The 21,025-nt window shown below is 35.4% G+C and overlaps 2 protein-coding genes across 9 annotated transcripts in view; one reads left to right on the forward strand and one right to left on the reverse strand.

The window, feature by feature from the left end:
* Positions 1–9,687, forward strand: part of QTGAL (queuosine-tRNA galactosyltransferase) — a 147,796-nt gene extending 138,109 nt beyond the window's left edge. For all 8 annotated transcript variants that reach the window (XM_087955686.1, XM_087955687.1, XM_087955689.1 and 5 more), the window contains 2 exons: positions 880–954; positions 6,240–9,687. In XM_087955686.1, coding sequence (XP_087811812.1) covers positions 880–954; positions 6,240–6,320 — 156 coding nt within the window. In that variant the 3' untranslated portion in view covers positions 6,321–9,687. The remainder of the gene's footprint in view (positions 1–879; positions 955–6,239) is intronic.
* Positions 9,469–21,025, reverse strand: part of TBCD (tubulin folding cofactor D) — a 157,024-nt gene continuing 145,467 nt past the window's right edge. Inside the window, exons 34-40 of the mRNA XM_087955684.1 lie at positions 20,555–20,676; positions 18,465–18,542; positions 16,502–16,591; positions 14,069–14,156; positions 13,239–13,348; positions 11,355–11,441; positions 9,469–9,595 (exon numbers count right to left, since the gene is read on the reverse strand). Coding sequence (XP_087811810.1) covers positions 9,589–9,595; positions 11,355–11,441; positions 13,239–13,348; positions 14,069–14,156; positions 16,502–16,591; positions 18,465–18,542; positions 20,555–20,676 — 582 coding nt within the window. The 3' untranslated portion in view covers positions 9,469–9,588. The remainder of the gene's footprint in view (positions 9,596–11,354; positions 11,442–13,238; positions 13,349–14,068; positions 14,157–16,501; positions 16,592–18,464; positions 18,543–20,554; positions 20,677–21,025) is intronic.

Here is a 21,025-nt window from a genome sequence, read left to right on the forward strand (position 1 = left end):
CGATTTTGGTATGGCATCAAATGAATTGACCATAGAAGGCTTTTGGCCACTAGCTGGCACTCTTTATTCTCCTTATAAATCACTGTCATCTTAAACATACATAAATAAAGCAGAAGAGAAAGGCGTTGTCAGAACAAATGAAAAACAAAACTTAAGTTTCCAAAGAAAACACCAACTACTTGAAAATTTCATGCTGATTTTTTTTCTCACCCTCCCCAAAAAAGTATCTATGTGTTGGAATAAAATGGTGTACAATAGGATAGAATGGAATTGGGTATTGTAAATTCCATTTTCTTCTACAATGCTAAAAAAATTGTCAGTTAAAAAAAATGATCCAGAGTTTAAAGGAGGAGTATAAAACTTTATGATCTTATTCAGAGGCCAAAACAACATTAAAGGAAACTGGGTTGTAATTTGATTTGAGAAATAATGTAGAGTGGAATGAAAGGAGTTCTATAAGAGGTATTGTGAAGCAAGGCAATTTCTCCTTGGAAGCCAGCCTCCTAACTTTAGGCAGTTAGGAGACAATATTACAGGAAGAGAAAGTTTTCTTCCTTTCAATTGTCTTTTCTAGAGTCAAAATGGGGAAAAGGATTACCTTCTGAGTCCAGGCCATGCATTGATCAAATTCAGTATTTTTGCAAATGCATACCCCACAATGGAATTTCCAAAACTAGGTATTTTGCAACGGAATAATGATGCAAAAGCCACGAGTGGAAAAAAGGAGATTTGGTTAACCACATACTAACAAGGAAGCAGTATAAAGGAAAACTGGAAACCACAGAACTATTTCAGAAATTATGCTTTTCATTGTAATAAACTCAAAGGAACAGCTATTGTATAGCAAACTGACCAGGAAATGTACTGATCTCTGTTCAGGAAACTTCCAAACCTAGAATTCCAATTCTTCATTTCAAAGAAGCTTCCCCACCTTTAATTATTTGTGTGAAATTGGTAAGTATAATTTTGAGTCAAATATGTGAAATCTACAATTTTTGCCATAGTACGAAAGTATATTTTAAATGATTATTTTGATCATGCCTTTCCTTATCCAAAATTGGAACAAGGAAAGGACCAAAATATGGACTGATTTGGGGATGGCCACACATACACTGTTCTTCTTGGTGAGCCTTAAGTTAGAATTGTGCTCACTGAAGTCAAAGCACACAGTTTTAATGTTTGTAATTGTGTAATCATTTATAAAAAAACCTGCATCTATTATTGTGTATTAAGAATTCTGATCATTAATTATATATTTTCAAGGTAGTTTTAAGGTATCTGGTGAATATAAGAATATGTATCTTCATTTGCAAATTTCAGGAACAAGTTTTATTTTAACTTGTTTTGTTGAGGCTGTTAAATATGGTTTTTTGGGTGTGTGAGTATGAATTTCTGCTTACATATTTATGCTAAGCGTATGCAGTCTGTCACTGCCACAGAATAATCACCCTTATGAAAATGCAGGCTCACGGTGATAGTCTGAAGGAGATGATACCATCTTGGATGACCTAAAGCCAAGCCGGATTGCAAGAGCAGCTCACTAAATTGTAAAATCTAAAATTGGAGTGAGTCTTCAATTAGAGCATGACTTTGAGGAGTTTGACTGCCTTGTTTGGCTACTCTGCAAAATCCATCACCCCTTTCAGGAATCATTGACCTATCCTAGAAGATATGTCCGGAAGCAGGAGATGGGCTTTCTTTAGCTAATATCGTTGGAAGGCTTGGCTATTTGCTTTGGAAACACTTTAAACCTTTGGGCAGACCAACCACCAACTGTGCAGCACACCTTCCCTCCTGAAAGTTAGCTTGTTTTGGCATTCTCTTAAAAGTTCTACTGGTAAGACAAAATAACTGCTCAGTGTGTTCCTTACTGGGTATTTCAATAAAAACATACAACACATGCTGAAAAAGGTATCAGCTAGTTAAGCAAAGAATGTTGCTGTCCACATTTCATTGTTTAGGTTTCTGTAAAGCCTTGAGAAGAAAAGAAATCATTTGCAGTTGACAGTTCTTAATCTGGTGTAACTTGGCCCAACCACTGAGTTTTAATATCCTTTGTATTTGCTTGTATTTAGGAAGAGAAATATACATTTCCTGACCAACTATTGTATTCAGTTCTTTATCCATGCGGTTGAATATATTTTATAGATTGCTATTAATACCACTTCCTTTGAAAGAAGTCACTGGAGGCTAACTGTGTTTTAAAACATTTGCATTAACAAATGAACTGATAGGTGACATACATTTTTACCGCCAAAGTCTTTCAGTTAAACAGAGATCATTTTGGCTTCTTAACTGACTGTTTTTATAGTATCATTTTCTCTCTTCCTTTACAGTTACAAGCTTTGCTAGCAAGAATTAGAAATCCCCGGTTCAAAGCTTAGTGCAATTATGAGTTTTCTCTTAGCTTTAGCTCACCATCTCTAATAATAATGGCTTTCCATTGGGAGTGCTATCAAGATTACTGAGAGGGTACAGTTGATGTGTTTTGAACACTTTGAAAAACCTGCATAAATACTAAATGTTATGTGTGCTTTGCTGTTCATACACAAAAGCAATAGGGTCTTTGTTCTCGCTAATCTGAATGATGTATGCTTTGAGACTAATGCTGCTGCAAACATGAATTACTTGTGCTCTGAAATTAAAAGCTCAAAATAAATGCTGAAGTTGAGAATGATGTCACCTGATTTACTTGCTGATGAAGTATAGATGTGAGAGTTATGTTATCATAACCTTATATGGCAAAAGAGAGGCAAGTAGACACAAGGTTCCTCTTCATACAGTAAACTGGAGGATCACCTTTAACCAGAGTTAATAGTCCAACTGCTTGTTGAAAGGCTTCTTTCAATGAAGAAGCCATTCATTATGCAAAATCCATCAGACTAATATGCTAAGCTGTCACCGCTATTATACTGGCTAAGCTGCTTGGGAAAAAAATGCAGTTCCTGTGATTAAAAACAAAGTGTTATAACAGGGTTTTTAGGCTTTTTCTTCAAGGAGGTCAGTGTTTCACATATATTGCTAAATAGCAAAATATCAGTTGGCTGTTACTAGTGGTTGCTAGAGTGAGTTAAGGTTTTTAGCTTGCCACCTACGTGCATCATTTCTAGGATCAAATTCTCCATCTATTCCTTTTAGTTCCTATGCACAAATCCTGCTCCGATGGTTCATTCTTCCCTGCCTCGCTTCCTAGACCATTTCTCTACACAAAGTCTGTATCCAGGCATGTCCAACCAAAGACTCTCCTGAGTCCAAGTCTCAGGCTTCGCTGTGTAAGACAGTCTTATACTCAGCAGGTTGGAAGGAAATCAAAAGACACTTATGTCATCTGAGACATTCAGTGGTCAGTAGGCTCTCCTTTGAAGCCTTTAGCACCTTCTCCCCTTGGACATCGCCCTCTTTAATGAACATTCGTTGTTTCCCAGTGAGGATGAAGAGCCAAGGCCAAGTCTAGCTGTGAGAAACCGAGGGAATTGTTTTGTAAATGCTGTGAAACATTAAGGTTGCTAATACTTTAAAAAAAACACCCTCAAGTCTGATCAGTTTTGAGTTAGCACAGTCTATGCTTTGTATTATTTTAAACTTCATCTGACAATTTCTAAAGGCTCTCTCCTGAATGCTTTAATTGTTGTTTTAACCATTCAGTCATGTCCGGCTTGTGGAAACTTTATAGGCAAGTGCTCTCCATGTTACCCGGTCAAGCACAACTTCTTTCAAGTGCATTGAATTGAGTAGTAGAATGAAATCATAGATGATTATATTAAGAAAATAGCTGGAGTGGACCTCTTTTTTCTTCTGCCCATATAAGAAATAACCTGTGTGGAAAGAGTTTAGTAAGCTTTGAAGACTGCATCATTGTGTCACCCTTGCTTTTTTTCTTCTACCAGTAACAAGATCAGAAGGGCAGCATAAGTTCCCTAATCTAACATTTGCTAAGTGGAGGGGGACCCATGGCTGAATACTAGAATAGCATTTCCCAAAAATATTCTAACCAAAGTATTGCTTACTTGGTTTCCCAGTTACTGACCGAAAAGCATCAGAAACAATGTTTTGTGGTGTCCTTGGGGTTTGTGCTTGCTTCTTTTCTTGCAGATGTATCACTATCCAACTAGGTACTGATAATGTTACCTGCTTGGGTAATGAAACATTTGCACCGAGGACCCTTCTTTTCAACCCTGAAATACAAATATTTGCTTGTATCGGCACACTTCTTTTGTTTTTGACAGAATCTGTTATCTGAGTTGCTTGGTTATTGACCAGAGATGTCATTAGATTTTCTCTAGCTGCTCTCTTTCTTTTCTAAAAGTATCTTTGGTAGAGGGTCCCCTTTTTGATATTATGACCATAAGTCATAAGGTAATATACCAATGTTCATTCAGTTATTATTTATATTTATATTCCCTAACTCTTAATTATAAAAGTTGGCAAAAGCCTCCAGAGAGTTTGGCTTTCTGTAGAGATCTCAAACCCTAAGAGTGTTCAGAAGTCCATCTGCTATTTTGGGGGTTCATAGCAAAGCTCTCTTCATATTGATTCAATAAAACCCTTCTTGGAATTTTACTCTATGAGCCATTTATCTCTGAATCCTAAAAAAAACTCGAGTGGTTCCTATCTGGCCATGGGTGGCAACACAAGTCAGAAAGTGGAATAAATTCCCCCACCAGTGTGTTGACTGGTCTTTATACACCTAGGCCAGACTGGATGTGCATGTTACCTAACTTCTAAAAGAAAAAGAATTATCTGGGGGGGAAAAACAGGCCTCTTTGGAAGATGCAATCCAAAGGGTGAATTCTCTTGTGCTTAGACTAAGATTTAACAGTTGTCTTAAATCAGAAGAGGGGTGGCAAGTGTATCTCCTACAGAAAGTAATAAATGGGTTCTGACAGCCTGTCTGAGCCAGGCTGTTACAGCTATTTGAGGCATTTGACTGCAATAAATCACTGTCACGGTCATCAGTTTTTCTGTAGAGCTCTTCCTTGCTAAAAATCAAGGACATTGTAATCTTCAGTCTACTTGCTGCTTTCTTTATTGTTAAGATTATGATGCCCCTTGAATGTATAATGTGTTCCCTAAGGGCTGGGAGAAGCTAAAAGCATTAGCAATGCTAGTTGACTGTTCTGCACAGATGGGAGCATCCTGAGTCATCCAGGAAAAGGGAAATTTGTAAATTTAGACTCATTGTGCCACCATGACCAAAAACAGGTGAGAACTTAGAATCTGCTATGCTCTGTATTGAGTCTAAATTTACAAAATAATAAATAAAATAAACACCCCCCCCCCCCAATTAACTTTTCACTACTGTCAAAGAAAACCCAATCACAGAATGAAGAAAAAATTACTTTTGCTCTGGCAAGAATCCGCAGAAATAAGAAGCCTGCAACTTGTAGAGGTCCTTTTGTATAGGGTAAGGTAATCAGAATTAACAACAAAGTTGATCTGTGCTCCTGGCCATAACCCCATAATGATACATTGGCACTAGTGTTAACCCTGACTTCTAGGGCTGAATGCAAAAAATATCATAGAATGTAGACTTTACATATGAGGTATTGCTTACATGCACATATTCTGTATGAATGAGCTGAATAGGAACCTATATGTTTGGGGTTAGGCGACAGCTATTTTCCACTACATGTAATGTATGAATAAGTCATTATCAGGCTCTAGAATTGATTCTTAGAAACATGTATCTATCCACTAGCACAGGGGTGTCAAACTGGCGGCCCGTGGGCCGGATGCGTCACGTCCCAGCTCCGTGAAGGGAAAAAAACATCATGATATGTCACGTGATGGCAATGTGGCGCGGCATCAGTGCACTAGCAGTAAAAAAGGAAGGACTGGATCTCTGGTGCCCGAGGTTGGATTTATGTAACATTCTAAGCTACCAAAACAATTCCTAATCAAGATTAAAACTAATGAAGTTTCACTAGTAAAATGCTGCCATTTTTAACCAACCCAATTATCTATTCAGTAAAAAACAGGCAAAAAGAAGTTTAGGACCAAGAAAGAAGTAGAGAAAGATCAGTGAGCAACTATTCTGTTTTGCTAGGATGGCATAAATAAAATACTGTATATTATGATATTCAGAAATTTCTGCTATAGGATAACTTGGGATTCAGTTACAGAATCTAAACATGGCTTATTCTTGTATTTACAATAGGTACTGTGATTGCAGACGTATTCAGATGTATGATGTGTCTTGGGGAAACATTTTTGACTGATCTTTCTCTTCATTTCTGCAGGATCTCACAGATGGACAGTTTGAGGAAAATTTGAGCCTATTGAATTTGAAGGAAGGTGTGGATTACTATCATTTTAATTGATGAGTGTGGTTTATTGGCAAGCTTTTTATCATGAAACATACTAGAGGAGATACAATATTATTTTAGTCAGGATTCTTTTTCTCCATCATTTCTCTCAAAAGAAATATAAATGCATGCAAATGTTAAAATATCTCAAGTTATAAAAATCAATTAGCGGTAGCACAAGATTAAGCTAGTGAGTTAAGAGTCAGCTCCACAGCAGGGAGATGGCAGATAGGGCTGTATGAATGTAGCCAATTCACTTAAGAAAACTCTTTCCAGAATCGAATTCAGAAGGTGGCAACAGCAAATCTTTCAGTATTCCAAGAAATCCATATTGATGTGACTGTAATATTTTGAAAAGCTTTGATGCCACTTGATGAGGTGTGGAAGGCACATCTTTAGTTACTGGGAAGAACATCCAGTTTGCACATATGGATTAAGAGGTGAAAATGGTGGAAGACCTACATAATTATAAGATGCAAATCAACATGAAGACAAATCTAACTAATGATACCTACTTTTATCTTTTTCTTATTGGTATCTGGAGTAGTCAGTCCATCTTTTTTTTTTGGCAACTCAACTTCTCAAAATGATGCAGAAGAATTTCAGTTACAATGTAGTAGAATGTAATTTTCAAATTAAAAACTATGTGTGCATGATGCTTAATATAGCCTGCAAAATAATGTTCCTCTTCAAATATATCCAGCATCTGTCTTGCCATTACTTAACATCATGTCTTGATAATATCCACCATATCCCTTGTGTAATGAATATGGTTTATGAGATGGCACCACAGACAGACACAGAATTCTTTTAGGATTGGGATTATTATTTTTAGAAAACCTTTACAAATCAAGCAGTGTTATCTCTTCTTTTCTAGAAATTATATTACTATTTTGTTTTCAAATTTGGTCTTCTACTTCATATGCAATTCTCTGTTTGTACTGTAAGCAAACCTTTTTGCTATTGTGGCTTTTTGAAACTTCAGGGCTGCACTTAACCGTCCCAATTTCTCTCCCCCAGTCACAAAGTAGTCATGATTGTCCTTGGAAAGTTGCAGTTTCCTCCCTGTGGCTGCTACTCTTACCTGCTTTCTAGTTCTACTTCATGGTCACAACTTTAAGCTTCTGAAAGGCCCAGATCTCAGCTCATTGTATTTGCCCACCCTAAATTGCTTCCAGAGTCCTGCCTCCATCCCAATCTGTCTTCCCTCTTGGGCTCCACTGAAGTTACCTTGTTCAACTAGTGCCCCTTTGAAAAAGATCTAACATTGCCCTTATGTTGTTTCTTTTTTAAAAGGGGCAGCTTGCTGAGAAAAGTAGGGGACATCTTAAAAGAGAAATGAGGGGGGAACATAGGCCTTCCCTTATTCCGCTGGCCCCACAAGAAAGGAAGATTCTTTTAAAAGAAGCTTTCTCCTCCCTGCTGCTAAATGGCACAGGCCTACTTTCAAAAACCAGACCTTTTTAGTGTGCAATGGAACATCTGACCCAGAACATACCTCAGCTTTGATGGGAAAAGGAGACGGCTCCTCTTTTCATAGCATCAGATCCAGCTGCAATTCTCTTGCTTTGTAACTCAAGGTATGGACAATATGAAAGAATTGTTTCAACTTTAGCCCCAGTCAATGCTTTCTATGTTGGAAACATCTAATTCTCTTCGCAGCATTTTTGAGAGCAAAATGAACCCCTATACATTTCATATAGTAATTTAACAATCTTCACTGCCAGGAATAATTGGACTTTTCCTCATACACAGTCTGCAATGCTTTGTGATGCCAGTAATTCATATGAAGGGATTAAAAAGCTCCATGGTATAATATCCTGAGGCAGGTCTAAAAGTTCAGCATGAGATAAAGAAGGTTTACTTTTAGAATATAGTTTATATCAAGAGGTTTGAAACCCATATCCATGATGGTCAGGAAATTAACTAGTCACAAGATACTCTTCCAAAGAGGTGAGACCAGCTGTAGTAACATGAATAACTTTTATTTATGCTTCCTGTCCATCAGATGTTTATTGTTATGAACATCTAAAAAACATTAAATGCTTGTCTTAACTAAAATTAAATTCCTACAGAAGAAAAAAAATCTTGTTGACTTTTACACTAATTTATTTTGTGTCTTTACAATATTTTTTCATTTGTACAGAGACATATGAAAAGAGAAAATACTTACCTCAATAACTTTAACAATATTTTTACTAGGGTTTGAGAAATAATTAAAAAAAGATGGCATGTAAATATGTGAGAGCATAAATATTTTATCTTTAACCTTTTAAATAGCCAATTCTTTCCTGGGATTGCTGTTCTCTTCCATTGGTACGTGATTCTAAGGTCAGAACTGCTTTAAAAGGTTATGCACAGTTTTTACATTCATTGGGTAAAGTACATTTTGAGAATCAAATCCAACAAGCTGCATGTTCCTACTATTTGTATCTGATTTTCTACTCACAGTAAGACAAAACAAAAACAAACTTGTCCAGCCTTTCAAATCCAATTTTAATTTTGCCAATCCAAGTTGCTTGCATTATTTCTGCTAGTATTTCCTTGTATATTTCTTTTTAGCATCAGAAATATTTCAATACATATTTTTTTAAAATAGTCAATATCCAAAAAGTCAGGATACTGTATCAAGTTTGAATGATAAATTATATTTCTGTTTAGAAAGGTGACAAATTTTCAGCTGGAATTAAACAATGTATCAGGGATGAAATCCTACCCATTTTATGTTCTTCTCAAATGGCAACAATGCCCACAGACTTCATTTGCCAATCAAAGTTGCTTGCATTATTTCAGCTAGTATTTCAGCTATATATCATTTGATTGATATGTCAACTGGATAATTTATTCTCAAATGTCTTTTCTAAAGAATGAAGCTTCTACTCTTCTGCAGATAGCTTCTGAAATAGTAGATTGGGGCTATTTATATAATACATAATGTATTTGACAAGATAACTTTGACTGTAATGAAAATTGGAATGCTGTAATTTAATAAAGCCAAAAACAGAGAGAGAATATGCAAGAAACTGCAGTTATTTGAACTTTTCAAAACAATTGAATTTCCAGAAACACAAAATCACCAACATATATATTATCTTTTAAAATCAAAAGATAAAGGATAAAGGATTAAAAAAAAGCACAACTTTCAAAATTAGTTTCTCATTTTTTAGCCTTTTCTTTTTAGCTTGATCAGTAAATACTTTTTCCCAAGTTGTTGAAAAAGTGCCTGCTCCTTTGCGTCTATGGATTCAAAGCACTGTAATTTTCAATATTTATTGATTTCCAATTATGTGCTCTGCAGGAAAGAAGAGGAAAATGGGATTAATTTCATGACATTGTCAAGAGTACATTTCAAAATAAATAAAAGTAACTCTTATTCGTAAGATTCACAGAATATTGCAATTAATCTGTTAGTAACAGCTTTAAAATGTCAAACTACAACTAAAGTTTCCTTCAGGCATTGTCCAATCCATAGTTTAGAACAACCTCCTTATATTGACTTTTGTTACTGAGTAGTGCACTGTGTTTAAACTTGTGTTAATGAATGCAGTGTAGCCAACAGCAGTTTGTGTATTCAGAAATTCATTTAATTGCTTAATGGCTTATTTTCAAACTGCTCAATATTTAAACCAATTATCCTGACATTTTTCTCCATTGTTATTGAATAGAAATGGTATTCATAACTATATATTGATGCAACTATATATTCCAAAAGGTGAAAAAAATCTATTTCTAATGCTTTCTCTTTTCTCCCCTGCAAGGATCCACGTGTCCTTGTGAAATTTGAGCCTTCCAAGCTGGATAGTGCTGCATATTTTCAAATATCCCTTCTGAAAAACAGAGTAATAGGAAATCAATCAATCAAACTGCTGTGAATTTTTTTCTAATTTGTGGAGAATGAAATCTCTAGCTAGAGCACAAAGGCATACAGATGTATCTGTCACTCTTAGATCAGAAAGCCAGAAAAGATTTCCAGATCTTTTGATTCCAAACACATAGTATAGTTTCAGGACTAAATATTTATGTGCCAGTAAACCTTACAAGGTTTATTTTCATTATTACTATATTGTCATTCAGCAAGGAACGAAAAAACAGACAAGTTATCACATTCATAAGCCAGCAAACAGAATAATACCTGAAACTATCATTTCTAGTTGTACCTCAGAGCCCAGCATAGGCACCAGCTTACTACTACATGCTTCCTCTGCTTGAATATAGATGTGCTTATTCAAAGTCAAAACATTAACATTAATAATTTCATTTAACAAGATGATTTATAAAAAATAGCACATGTGGATATTTCCCTAAACTAATCAGAACACAAACACAAATACAAATTAAGAGGCAGGATAAATAGATTTATGGAATAGCTTCATTCTTTAGTTCAATACAAAACCTGTTTGACTTTTTAAAAGGATGTTTCAGTAATTGCCTAAATGCTTTCATATTGTTTTTCACAACACAGATAAGATGTAGACTAGGCAGGTGTAGCAACCTTAGTCATATTCCTACCTACATGCAGCATTCCCTGCTAACAGTTAGTATAATACTGATAACTTTTAGCACATTTCAATCATTATGTTAAAGCACTAACAAAGCTTAGTTTTACTCCAAGCATATTAACACGCTTCTATACAAATCAGGTTCTCTAGCCAGACCAGCTTCAAACCATTACATTGCTGCCAGCATCCTACCAGTATAGAATTACTTCAGCGAGTTGTACCTTGAAATAGTCACTAAACGAAGGGTTTTAAGTCAAGGACTACTTATAGTAGGTATTATGTAAAACTGACATTCTGATCACTGCATTGCAGTAAGCATATTTTTGTAACCAGCTGTACTACTACAGATCATGCTCACTGTCTAACAACTCAACATGAGAAATGTGAAGACTTTTCAAGTAACAGAATAGGGGACAATGATAAAATACTTGTTTTCGATAGTCCTGCATATGCATATGTTAAATAGGTCTGGGGTTTGTGTCAGCAAACTTGAGTTTCACCAAACTGTTTCCCAGAAATATTTATCAGGGTTTCATTGATATTTTAAAACATTACCTTCACTAATTGGGGCTTGGGCACTTTCATTAAGTCACAGAGATAATTTCGCTGCTTCCGCAGAAATGGCAAGTCTGCATCCCTGTTTGGAGACAAAAAAAAAGTATATATAAGCAACCAATTCCTCTGCTCTCCATGGTTTCTAGCATCACATCCATTTTCCTCAGTGCATCTGTCAATTAATTGTAATTGCTATTGACAGTAAAAAAAATGATATGGTATATCCCCAGAATTGCAGGGGAAAGGAAGATCATCTTTTAAAGGGCAAATTTCTGTTCTCTGAACCTCCTGAATAGCATTCACTGGATTTTGGCCAATGCCACTTTCCAGAACATGTAGGCAGAATCAACTAGTTTCATCCCATAAGAGAAGCAAGAACAAGTTTGCAAGTTCTGTGAATCAGAAGAGAATAAACAAGTCAAAATGTACACACGAACTGACACAAATGGGTGCAGGAGGTAAAGGGAGAGAAATTCCATTTGAAAACATTCAGACACCAGTAATTGCCATGATGGAGTAAAAGACCTTGTATTGGTACCAAATTACAAAACTACCTAGAGAAGTTGAAGAATCAGATGAACTATAGTTAAAAATGGAGCTCGATGTAGATTACAATCTTTGTTGGTTTAGTTTATAAACTGATCTGATCCATGTCCTTATATCCTGACACGTACGTCCTATTCCATGTGCAAGAATACGTGTGGAATAAAAAGCAACAAAACTTGTGTTTCTTTTTCTGTTTCTCCCATTGTCTTCACCACTCATTTGGATCTTTAATCTTAATCTCCATCAGATTTATATCCACTTGACACAGTACTCTCATTGTAACAGCTGGGGAAATGATGTGAATTCTGTTTCACTGGATATGATAATTCTGTTATTTTCTAGTCAGAGGATATAATGTGGCTGCCTCTTTTAATGATGCTGGGAGAAGGCCAAAGAATTCAACTCATTTTTTAAAATTATTGGGGGAGCTTCTGAAGGATTAAAGGCTCTTCACGTTTTGTCTGGAATCCTGAGTTCACATCTCAATTTCTGAGCCAGTAAGATGGCAGGGAAGATTCTGGAACTAAATTGGATGATAAAAGTTATGAAAAAAGCAGTGTTTTAAAACCATCTTTTACCAGCCTTATATATGGATTCAGCTCCTGGCAATTCGATACATCGAAGTGGTGCTCTGGAAACAATCACTCACATGAAAATTACTCACGCCCAGCTATGAAATCCATGAAGAGCTATCATCCCCAAACTTTAAAAATCTGTCATCTGCCCTCCCACCCCCAAATAGGGTCTCTTTTCAATAGGAAAAGAAACTTTAACCTCACTTACCCTTAACATTTCCATGACTTACTTTCCATTTGTGAGGAAAAACTCTACATTAAAAAGTTATGGCTTCATCTATAAGAGTGTCTTATTAAATGAAATTTATTAGTTTTTGAGACATGCAGCATTTTTATTTCCCGAAGAGGGACTATGCATCCTGCGCTCGATACATGACCCTACATATCAACAGTAAAATAAATGCCAAGACAACCTAGGAAGAATCAGCTAGTGTAATGTTAGTCTCAGCTGCCTGCTACAATAAATAAATGTAGGTAGGCAAGTAAGTAAGTAAGTAAGTAAGTAAAATAGCTTTGTACTCAATTATATACTATACTATTGTACAGAGTACTATAAGCTGCTTCAGGTATCAGCTACATTTCAAAGAGAGGCTTACAAACAAGTCCTGTCTTAATTCATTGTTTCACGTTTGTCACAAAGTTTGGATCACACAAAACTTTGCAAATCCCCAATGTGTAATATATGTCCTGTATATTCTTAAATGCTATATAGGCTGAAAGGTAACTGAAATTTACAAGTACACTTAAGATTAACTCACCAATTAGTGTCACTCAGAATTGTCATGGCATTTTCTAAAACTTCAGGTTCGGCAATATCACTGTAGGTTATCAGCATCTCATAAACCTGACTAGCAGTTGTTTTTCTTATCTGGAGAGCAAAAACAGAAATGGCTCAAACAAAAGTGGTTGCCTTTGGAGGATGAAAGAGTGGGTAAAAGAGAGGACAGCATTTATAGCCTACATCACAAAAGCAAAACCCACAATAAGCCAAGGCCTAAAGTGAGTCATTTCCATTAGCCAAGAGCTTTTAATGAATTTGCTCCTTAATCCCTCCCTCACTGCCCACTTCCCTGAGAGGGATGGTCTACTTGTCGAAAACACAAAAATTACTCTTCATTTGGGAGAGTTATTAAAGGTGTTATACAAGTAGGTCTATGAAAGATCCGTGCTATCAACAGTTTCTAATCATATGGCTACCTCCAGCATTAAAGGCAATGCTCTAAATATCAATTATTGAAAAATACAATTGGGACGGTTTTATGTAGCACTTGGGTTATCCGCTATGGGTAAAAAGTATTAGTTACACAGGCCTTCGGTGAGATTCAACCAAGTTCTTACATGGGTGGAGGGGGGACTAGCCGGAGCTTTTTTGTTGTTGCTGTTCCTGTAAGCCATACATTAGGGAAAGAATTTAATGTATTCCTTGCTGTCACCATATCACACTGGGAGTAACTTGGTGTTGTACATATGCAGTATGGAGCCAACTAGGGCAGAAGTAAACCAATAGTTGCCTAGGTAAGTTTTCAAGAAAAAAACATTCTTTAATATAAATAATTTAAAAAATCTCAACCACTTCTGAAGTACTTACAACAGGAAATGGATGGCAAAGAAGGAGGAAGAGCTGAAACAGAACTTTTTTTCTCATGTCACCTGGAAATTGAACCAAGCCACAAAACCTAGAACAATAAATATATAACAATATATTTTATCATTGATCTAACGAAGCATGTCAAAAAACACTTTGCTGTATTGTACCAGTATCACAATTTTTCTTCTATATGAAAACTCAAAAAAACACAAACTTCAATATGTGCTAATTACAAAAGTTTAAAAATGGCAAGAATCTATTTTTAAATCACAAAATGAAAAGTTTCAAAACTGAATGACAGATAATGTTCCAAAACAAGCTTTTTATAAACATTGTGTGCTCTTTAATCTCTTACTGCAAATGGTAAGAGGGAATCACATTGAATTCAGATAAACAACATTGAATATAAAAAAAACTACCATGTAATTAAAAAACCAAATTAATATATTTATTAAAAAGAAAGCATTTTTTCCTTTTGAGTAATTTTGTGACATGGAAGAAATAAAAATTAGAAAACTTCTTGTTAAAGGAAATATATCAGTACCAGAAATTTTTCAAAAAATTCCAGCCAAGTATTGAAGTGACTAGCATTTTTGTTTTGCTGATATTAAACTGAGGAGACTAACTGTACTAAGAACTTCAGTACTATTCTGTGACACTGAAACACAGAGGCAATACAGACGCATATCTTATCAATGTAAACATTGGGCAATGCAATTCAAAGTCATAAATCTGATAAATTATGGTCTGGATTAGGTACAGGACAGAAGCTCCCTTGGCAAGGATAGCAAATCTGCTCTGGGAGCAGATAAACAAGTGCAGCAAAAAGTCTCAACTACTGCAATTCCATGACTGAGATTTGGTTGGATCTACTGTTTCTAAAACCCAATTCTAATTTGACATAACCCTTAACTACAGAAGCATAATGCAGGAGTGACTGGTGATAGGTGGGAAGTTTCTTCTGTTTTTCCCTCCCAAACTTGCAAAGCTGTGATCAACTGAGAAAGACTGACATTTTAGAACAAGCCATATAAAAAATATTGGGGAATTCCTGGAAGGTTGCCGTGCTGACAAATCAGTCATCAAGAGATGAGAGAAAACTGATCTACAAGCCAGTGAAAAAAAGATAAAATCAGAAGTCAAGGAAGGAAACAAACAGCCCAGAGCAGCCAACTTCCATATAAATAGGAAGTAGCACTAGATAAACAATCAGGGAAGAAATAATGCCCTAATGAAGAAACCATAAAGGAAGAAGACACATTACCATTGTCAGGGCAAGCTACTATACCTCAACAGCCAGCAAATCTCACACTCCCTTGCACTGAGTCTGTATGTAGGATGTAATGAAATGTCTTCAGGAAAAAAAACCTCAGAGAGCACCAAGAACTTACCAGTTCAACCCTGAGTTTCAGATATTTGATATTCAGATAGTATGATATATTGTCTAATAGTTTCATTTAATTGATATAAAAGGATTGATACCAAAAAATGGTCTATGCTTGAAAATCCTGATACCAAACTACCATAGGACAGGAGAAACATTTGTTTCAAGCTGTGAAAGAAACTACAATTTGATTATGATAGTTTTTTTGGATTTAGAAAATAAAACAGATTAGAGTGTTAAATATGCTGAAATGTGCATTGAAAATCATATCCTGACTTCCCAAATGTATCCATTTTAGGGGATGTTCTTCCCAAAAATGAAGATTTCTGTATCTGTTTGCTTGTTAGTGTGGAGAACAATGCTTGGAATATATGATAGGGAGGGGCTTGAGAGGAAGAGGGATATGGTATAATGTTTGGCTCTTTCAATTTTCAACCTTTTTTTTTTTAAAGGCAAAAAATAAAAAATGTTTCACTTCTTAAAGTTCAGTTACCTGTAGTTTCATTTACAAAGAAAATCCAATAAACACACATTAAAGTAATTTTAAATAATAGTTCTTTTTATTATTTGAACTCTTTAAATTTGATATGCCAAACTAGAGCTGCCCCCTTTCCCCAGACACAAATCCAGATTAAAACCAATGTGAAGAGAATGGTGAAAAGTAATGAACAGCTGGTGATGAAATTGACCAGAGTTGACTGTTCTTCTCCCCCAGTTCTGTCTGGTATGAATTGTCATGGTTTTTAAAATGACAAATCATCCACCACTTTTTTTTTTTTTACCACCAATCAGATTTGAACTGCCTTAGAATTGCTTTTAGACTTACATTGTTAGCTACAGTTGCTTTTGAACTAGAATTTATACACACAGCTGCCCAAAATTCACTGCCAAGACCACTTTTATAGAGCATACAAATGAAACCTTTGCGTACATGACAGGGCTAAATAAAACTCATTTTCCACGTGTCTTTCTTTTTAAAACCACATGGACTGGCTACAGACCATTAATTTTTCATCCTTCTGGTTTTTTTACATATTTTCCCAACTTACACAGCAATGCTGGAACGGAGTTTCTGGATATCTTTAGATCTCTTGCTTTCTTCTTTACAAAGAGTGAGCAACTTCATAGGAAACGGGTGGCTTAAAAAATTGAGAAAACAATTTTTAGCTATTTTTTCAAAGATGAACAAAGTATCTTGAGAGTTGTGAAATTATATATCCTTATATGCTTATATGTTAGCAGTTAAACTAACAGACTATATCAATGTTGCCATAAAAAGGCTTCCCTTAATTAATAGACTTGAAACAGATATCATTTTTGCATTCTTCTCTTCCAATAAATTTTAATTGTTAATATTTCAAAAATAATTTTTTGAATTTTTTTTTTTGATTCACATTCTGTTTAGCTGTATTGATCAGACAGAGCAGAAAGGCAAGGGACAACGGCATATAAATATTCTCAAAAGCTTAGTTTTTACCCATCAAAAATTGATGCTACATAATTATTTTTCCTGCATATTCCGTTGTGAAAGCTTGCTTACAATCTCCACATTTAAGCAAACGTGTTTACTCACTAATTTGGTCAAAAATTGCAAAGGTTTTTTTTTTTTAACGTTACACAGAATTTAGTGGAGATTTATTCACTTCATTGAAATACAATGGCAAAATAGGGGAAAAGGTGAGATTTAGAAAGGCAATGACAATGTAGGCCGATCTAGTTGAGCATCTGGAAAAGATTTAATGCATGTATTCTTATGAATAAGGCTCCACATTCGAAATAGACCTACTTGGCTTTCTTTCTGTCATCTGTTAATTTCACACTTGTAATAAGGAACCAGTAAAAAATGAATTCAAACAGATCAGCCTGCAAAGGAAGTAACAAAATCCTGCTCCTGTGCAGGCAATACTTCAGGAGAAAGAAAATCAGCATCTAGGGAAAAGGGATCTGTCCAGAGGTTTTTTTATATGATGCAAATTGGGCGCATGTGTTTCTGAAAATTGAGCTTTTCAAAAAAGCGAGCTACAATTTTAACCATATCATGACAAATTAATTAAGAAAAACAAGGTAGCCCTTAAATCAAGAGCGAGACATGAAGTGCCCTCCAGCTGCCAGTCTTCAAAAGTACAAAACTACTGCTGTCAATCACTTACCTATGTGTAAAAATCTGAGCTGGTGCTCAAAAGGAATACTTCCGTTAATGCCTACTAGACTAAGCATCCCGTGTGATCATTTTCTATGTAAAGAAAACCAACTTTTTTTTTTTAAACGGGACACTGCACATAAATTGCATTGATAAAATACAACAGTGATTTGCTTCAATGTAGAGTATGCCTCAAATAATCAATCCTGCTCTTTTGAAGAGAATCATGCCTCGTTGTTATATAATTCCCCCCCCGAAACTATGTATGTTACTTTAAGGTTTTTATCATAGAGCAGGCAAGAAATATAAAATTTATCCTGGCATTTTGGTAAGGGCTACAATAGTCTTATTCAAATTTGTATATAACCTCTTCAACTGATTCCACCTAGGAAGAGTACCTTGAGTGCTTGGCACATTGTTGTACTGGCCCTCCAGAAGTTCTGAAGGGAGCGGATAAAAATTGATTTTAGCAAATGTTCCATTTATAACTTTGCTTGATAAGTGAACATAGCAAATGACTTAAATTAGCTCTTATGGAAAATAAGAGCTAATTTGTGGCTTGACTTAATTCATGCTGAAACTCTCCTTCTTGGTCATCTTCTTAGCTTTGATGAAGAAACTCAAAGCAGCATTTGGGTTGGAAATGGGCCCACCTCCTTAAAAAAGATTGATAGCTCTTATCCCTTGGGGAATCACATTTAACTTTTCAAAACAAAATACTTCTCCAAATTATTCTTTTGTTAAGATATAGTAAAAATAATCTAGACTCTAATTTTTTCTGTTATTATAAATTAGAGGAATGGAACATTGCTCTTTGAAGATTTTCCAGCAATTCGGAAGAAAGAAGATACATCTATTATTTTGCCACTTACTTTTCTTCAGTTATAAATACATCAAAGCATCCATTGGCCAATATCTGATCCAGCATCTTTAGAAGTGGAACAGATACTCTAATGAGGAAAGCATAGAATACTATGTTTACACACTTCACATTGACACAATTCACATATAATAAACATTTTATATATGTGCTCTAAAGTCAGATGATCAACTCTAAACTGCGTCCAATTAATCTTGGAATAATCGAGTTAATATGACATCTTATATTGTGAACAAGCAAGATGCCAAACATATGTAACCCACCAACAAATTCCTGATGTCTTTAAGGTTTATAAAGAATGGTTTTTAACAACTGGGAACATTTCAGAATAACAAATTTTGACTGAATATATTAAAGGGGAAAAAAACTCCTAGCAATAAGGAGTTCAACATGAAATCGCCTACTTAGATAATTAGTCTAAATACCTCCTTTTACTCTGATTCCATATTTCTCACTTCAGAGAAAAACTTTTGCTACATATATACAGCAGAAATAATACACTAAAAGATACACAGAGATCCCACTACCACTCTCCTATGTTCATAGTATTCAGGGAATTGGAATGTTTCATTTTCACTGTCAACTAATTCAGCCAATCACATAATCTGTTTTTTTCTTCTTTTCCAAATTGGTTCTGAAAATAGAACTGGACTCCAAGGAATATCTGCAGGGAAGGCGAATCAGATATGTGGAAGTTTAGCATTGGTTCTGCACATCTGCCTAACTCTCTTGCTGGCATCTCCCCCGCACCATTCATGTTCTACTGTGGCAAATGTAAACATTTGGATTTCAGAGAAGGATAATGGCACAAAGGGACATTACTATTGTCTAAGAGACATCTCTAATTAGATGCAGTTAAGTTGGACATGGGATACCACATAGATCACTGTAATAAATGCAATCTATTTGAAATGTTGTGGTATGGGAAATTCTAAACAATTGTGAGGTTGACTGGATATCACAGCTTCTTTTTAACTCAAGTAAATGTTCACTGAAACTCGTTTTTTTATTATAGTATTTACTCTTTTAATTTTTTGTTGAAAGATTATAGTGGAAGATAAAGGGAGGCCTGGATGGGAAATTAGAATGCATTGGAAAAGAATTCCATCTGTTTGAAAAATCAAACCTTGAGAGACAAATTGATTACTAGAGTGAATAAAATTTGTTATTCATTTGTCATTCTGAATGAACTATTGACTATAAATTCAAAAAAGGGGCTTTGAAGTTGAGGAGTTAATCTCTACACTATCTCTAATCCCTACAGTACACTATCACTTTATTTAACATCTGTATCAGCTATTTGCTTTTTAGCTATACCAGTTTCTGTGAAATTAGTAATTTGTGGGTGATCATCCTGATAATTAAGATATTGAGATACAATTTACAATTTTTTTCTTTGAGAATCTTCGAGAAAACTTCCCAAAAGCCATCAAGCATCAAACAGTCTGTCTAATTAGCTTGCCTGTGTTCTTTCAATTCTGTTCTTTGGGTTTTAATAGCTCTGATGTTTGTCTGCCAACTGACTGCGATTTCCCTACTGTTCCTTCTGCTTGATGGCTTTTGGGAAGTTTGGGTCTTCAGGAGAAATTGGGACACACAATATTTGACATCTCTCAAACTGAAAATTCCAGAGGCCGATTTCCTTTTCTTGTTGCTTTTGAAAGAAAGCAGGAATCACAATTCAGTACTTTCGAAGTCTGTTCTACTAACTACATTGAATTGATGACTTCCAGTTTGATAGATGTTTTAATAACCATGGTTTCTAACTTCCAAGTCATAAACAGAAAATATAAGTTTAATATTCATGAACAAGAAAACCAAAATTGTCATGGAAATCCAACCAAAGTTTCCTTCACATGTTGGCATGTTCTGAGGCACCGAGGACTGCAACTCTGCCTCCCAACTTTCTGGAGGAACACAATAAATATCTGGTGATTTGAGACTGAATTTTTCAGGCCCTTTTGAAGATCTAATGACTGAAATAGTTGTAGAAGGTATTTAGGAGGCAGTGTTCCATTTCTATTCTTAACCTTTACCCTACCCAATTCTGCCACCCAAATTGACTGAGACTGTATAGGTCACCTGTCATTCAGCAGATTGTCCTCGAAGACTTTCAGCAAAGTCTCACAAAAGCTATTCATTGCACCTCTGTCATTCTGAATACTCTTGAGATAACTGAACAGGCTTTGGGATGAGCATCGCACCTGTGAGAGAAAGTCCAAATTAAAAAAAAAAAAGTCTGGCATATACAAGAGCTTCAAGAGCTTCTGGTCTCTTAATATTTAAACTTACCTTACCATTTCATTAAAGGAATAAAAAAAAATCTATGCTAATTGTATAAAAGGAACCAGAGATGAAGCTGCTGTGAATTTCTGTTTTCTGAGCACTAGGTGAGGATGTTTATCTTCAGGTAGTACGTTTCCTTGAGTGAATAGGCAACATTCACATTTGAATCTCCAGGGGATGCGCTACCTTGATCCCCAGATCAGAAAGGATACAACAAGACTGCCCTTCAACCCAATGCAAAACAATGCTTTTGAACAGGTAAATCCA

Source organism: Notechis scutatus, chromosome 2 (genome assembly GCF_049901735.1).
Source record: "Notechis scutatus isolate UNSWTSFEM ecotype Mainland chromosome 2, rNotScu1.2, whole genome shotgun sequence".
In the NCBI taxonomy this organism is placed as follows: Eukaryota; Metazoa; Chordata; class Lepidosauria; order Squamata; family Elapidae; genus Notechis; species Notechis scutatus.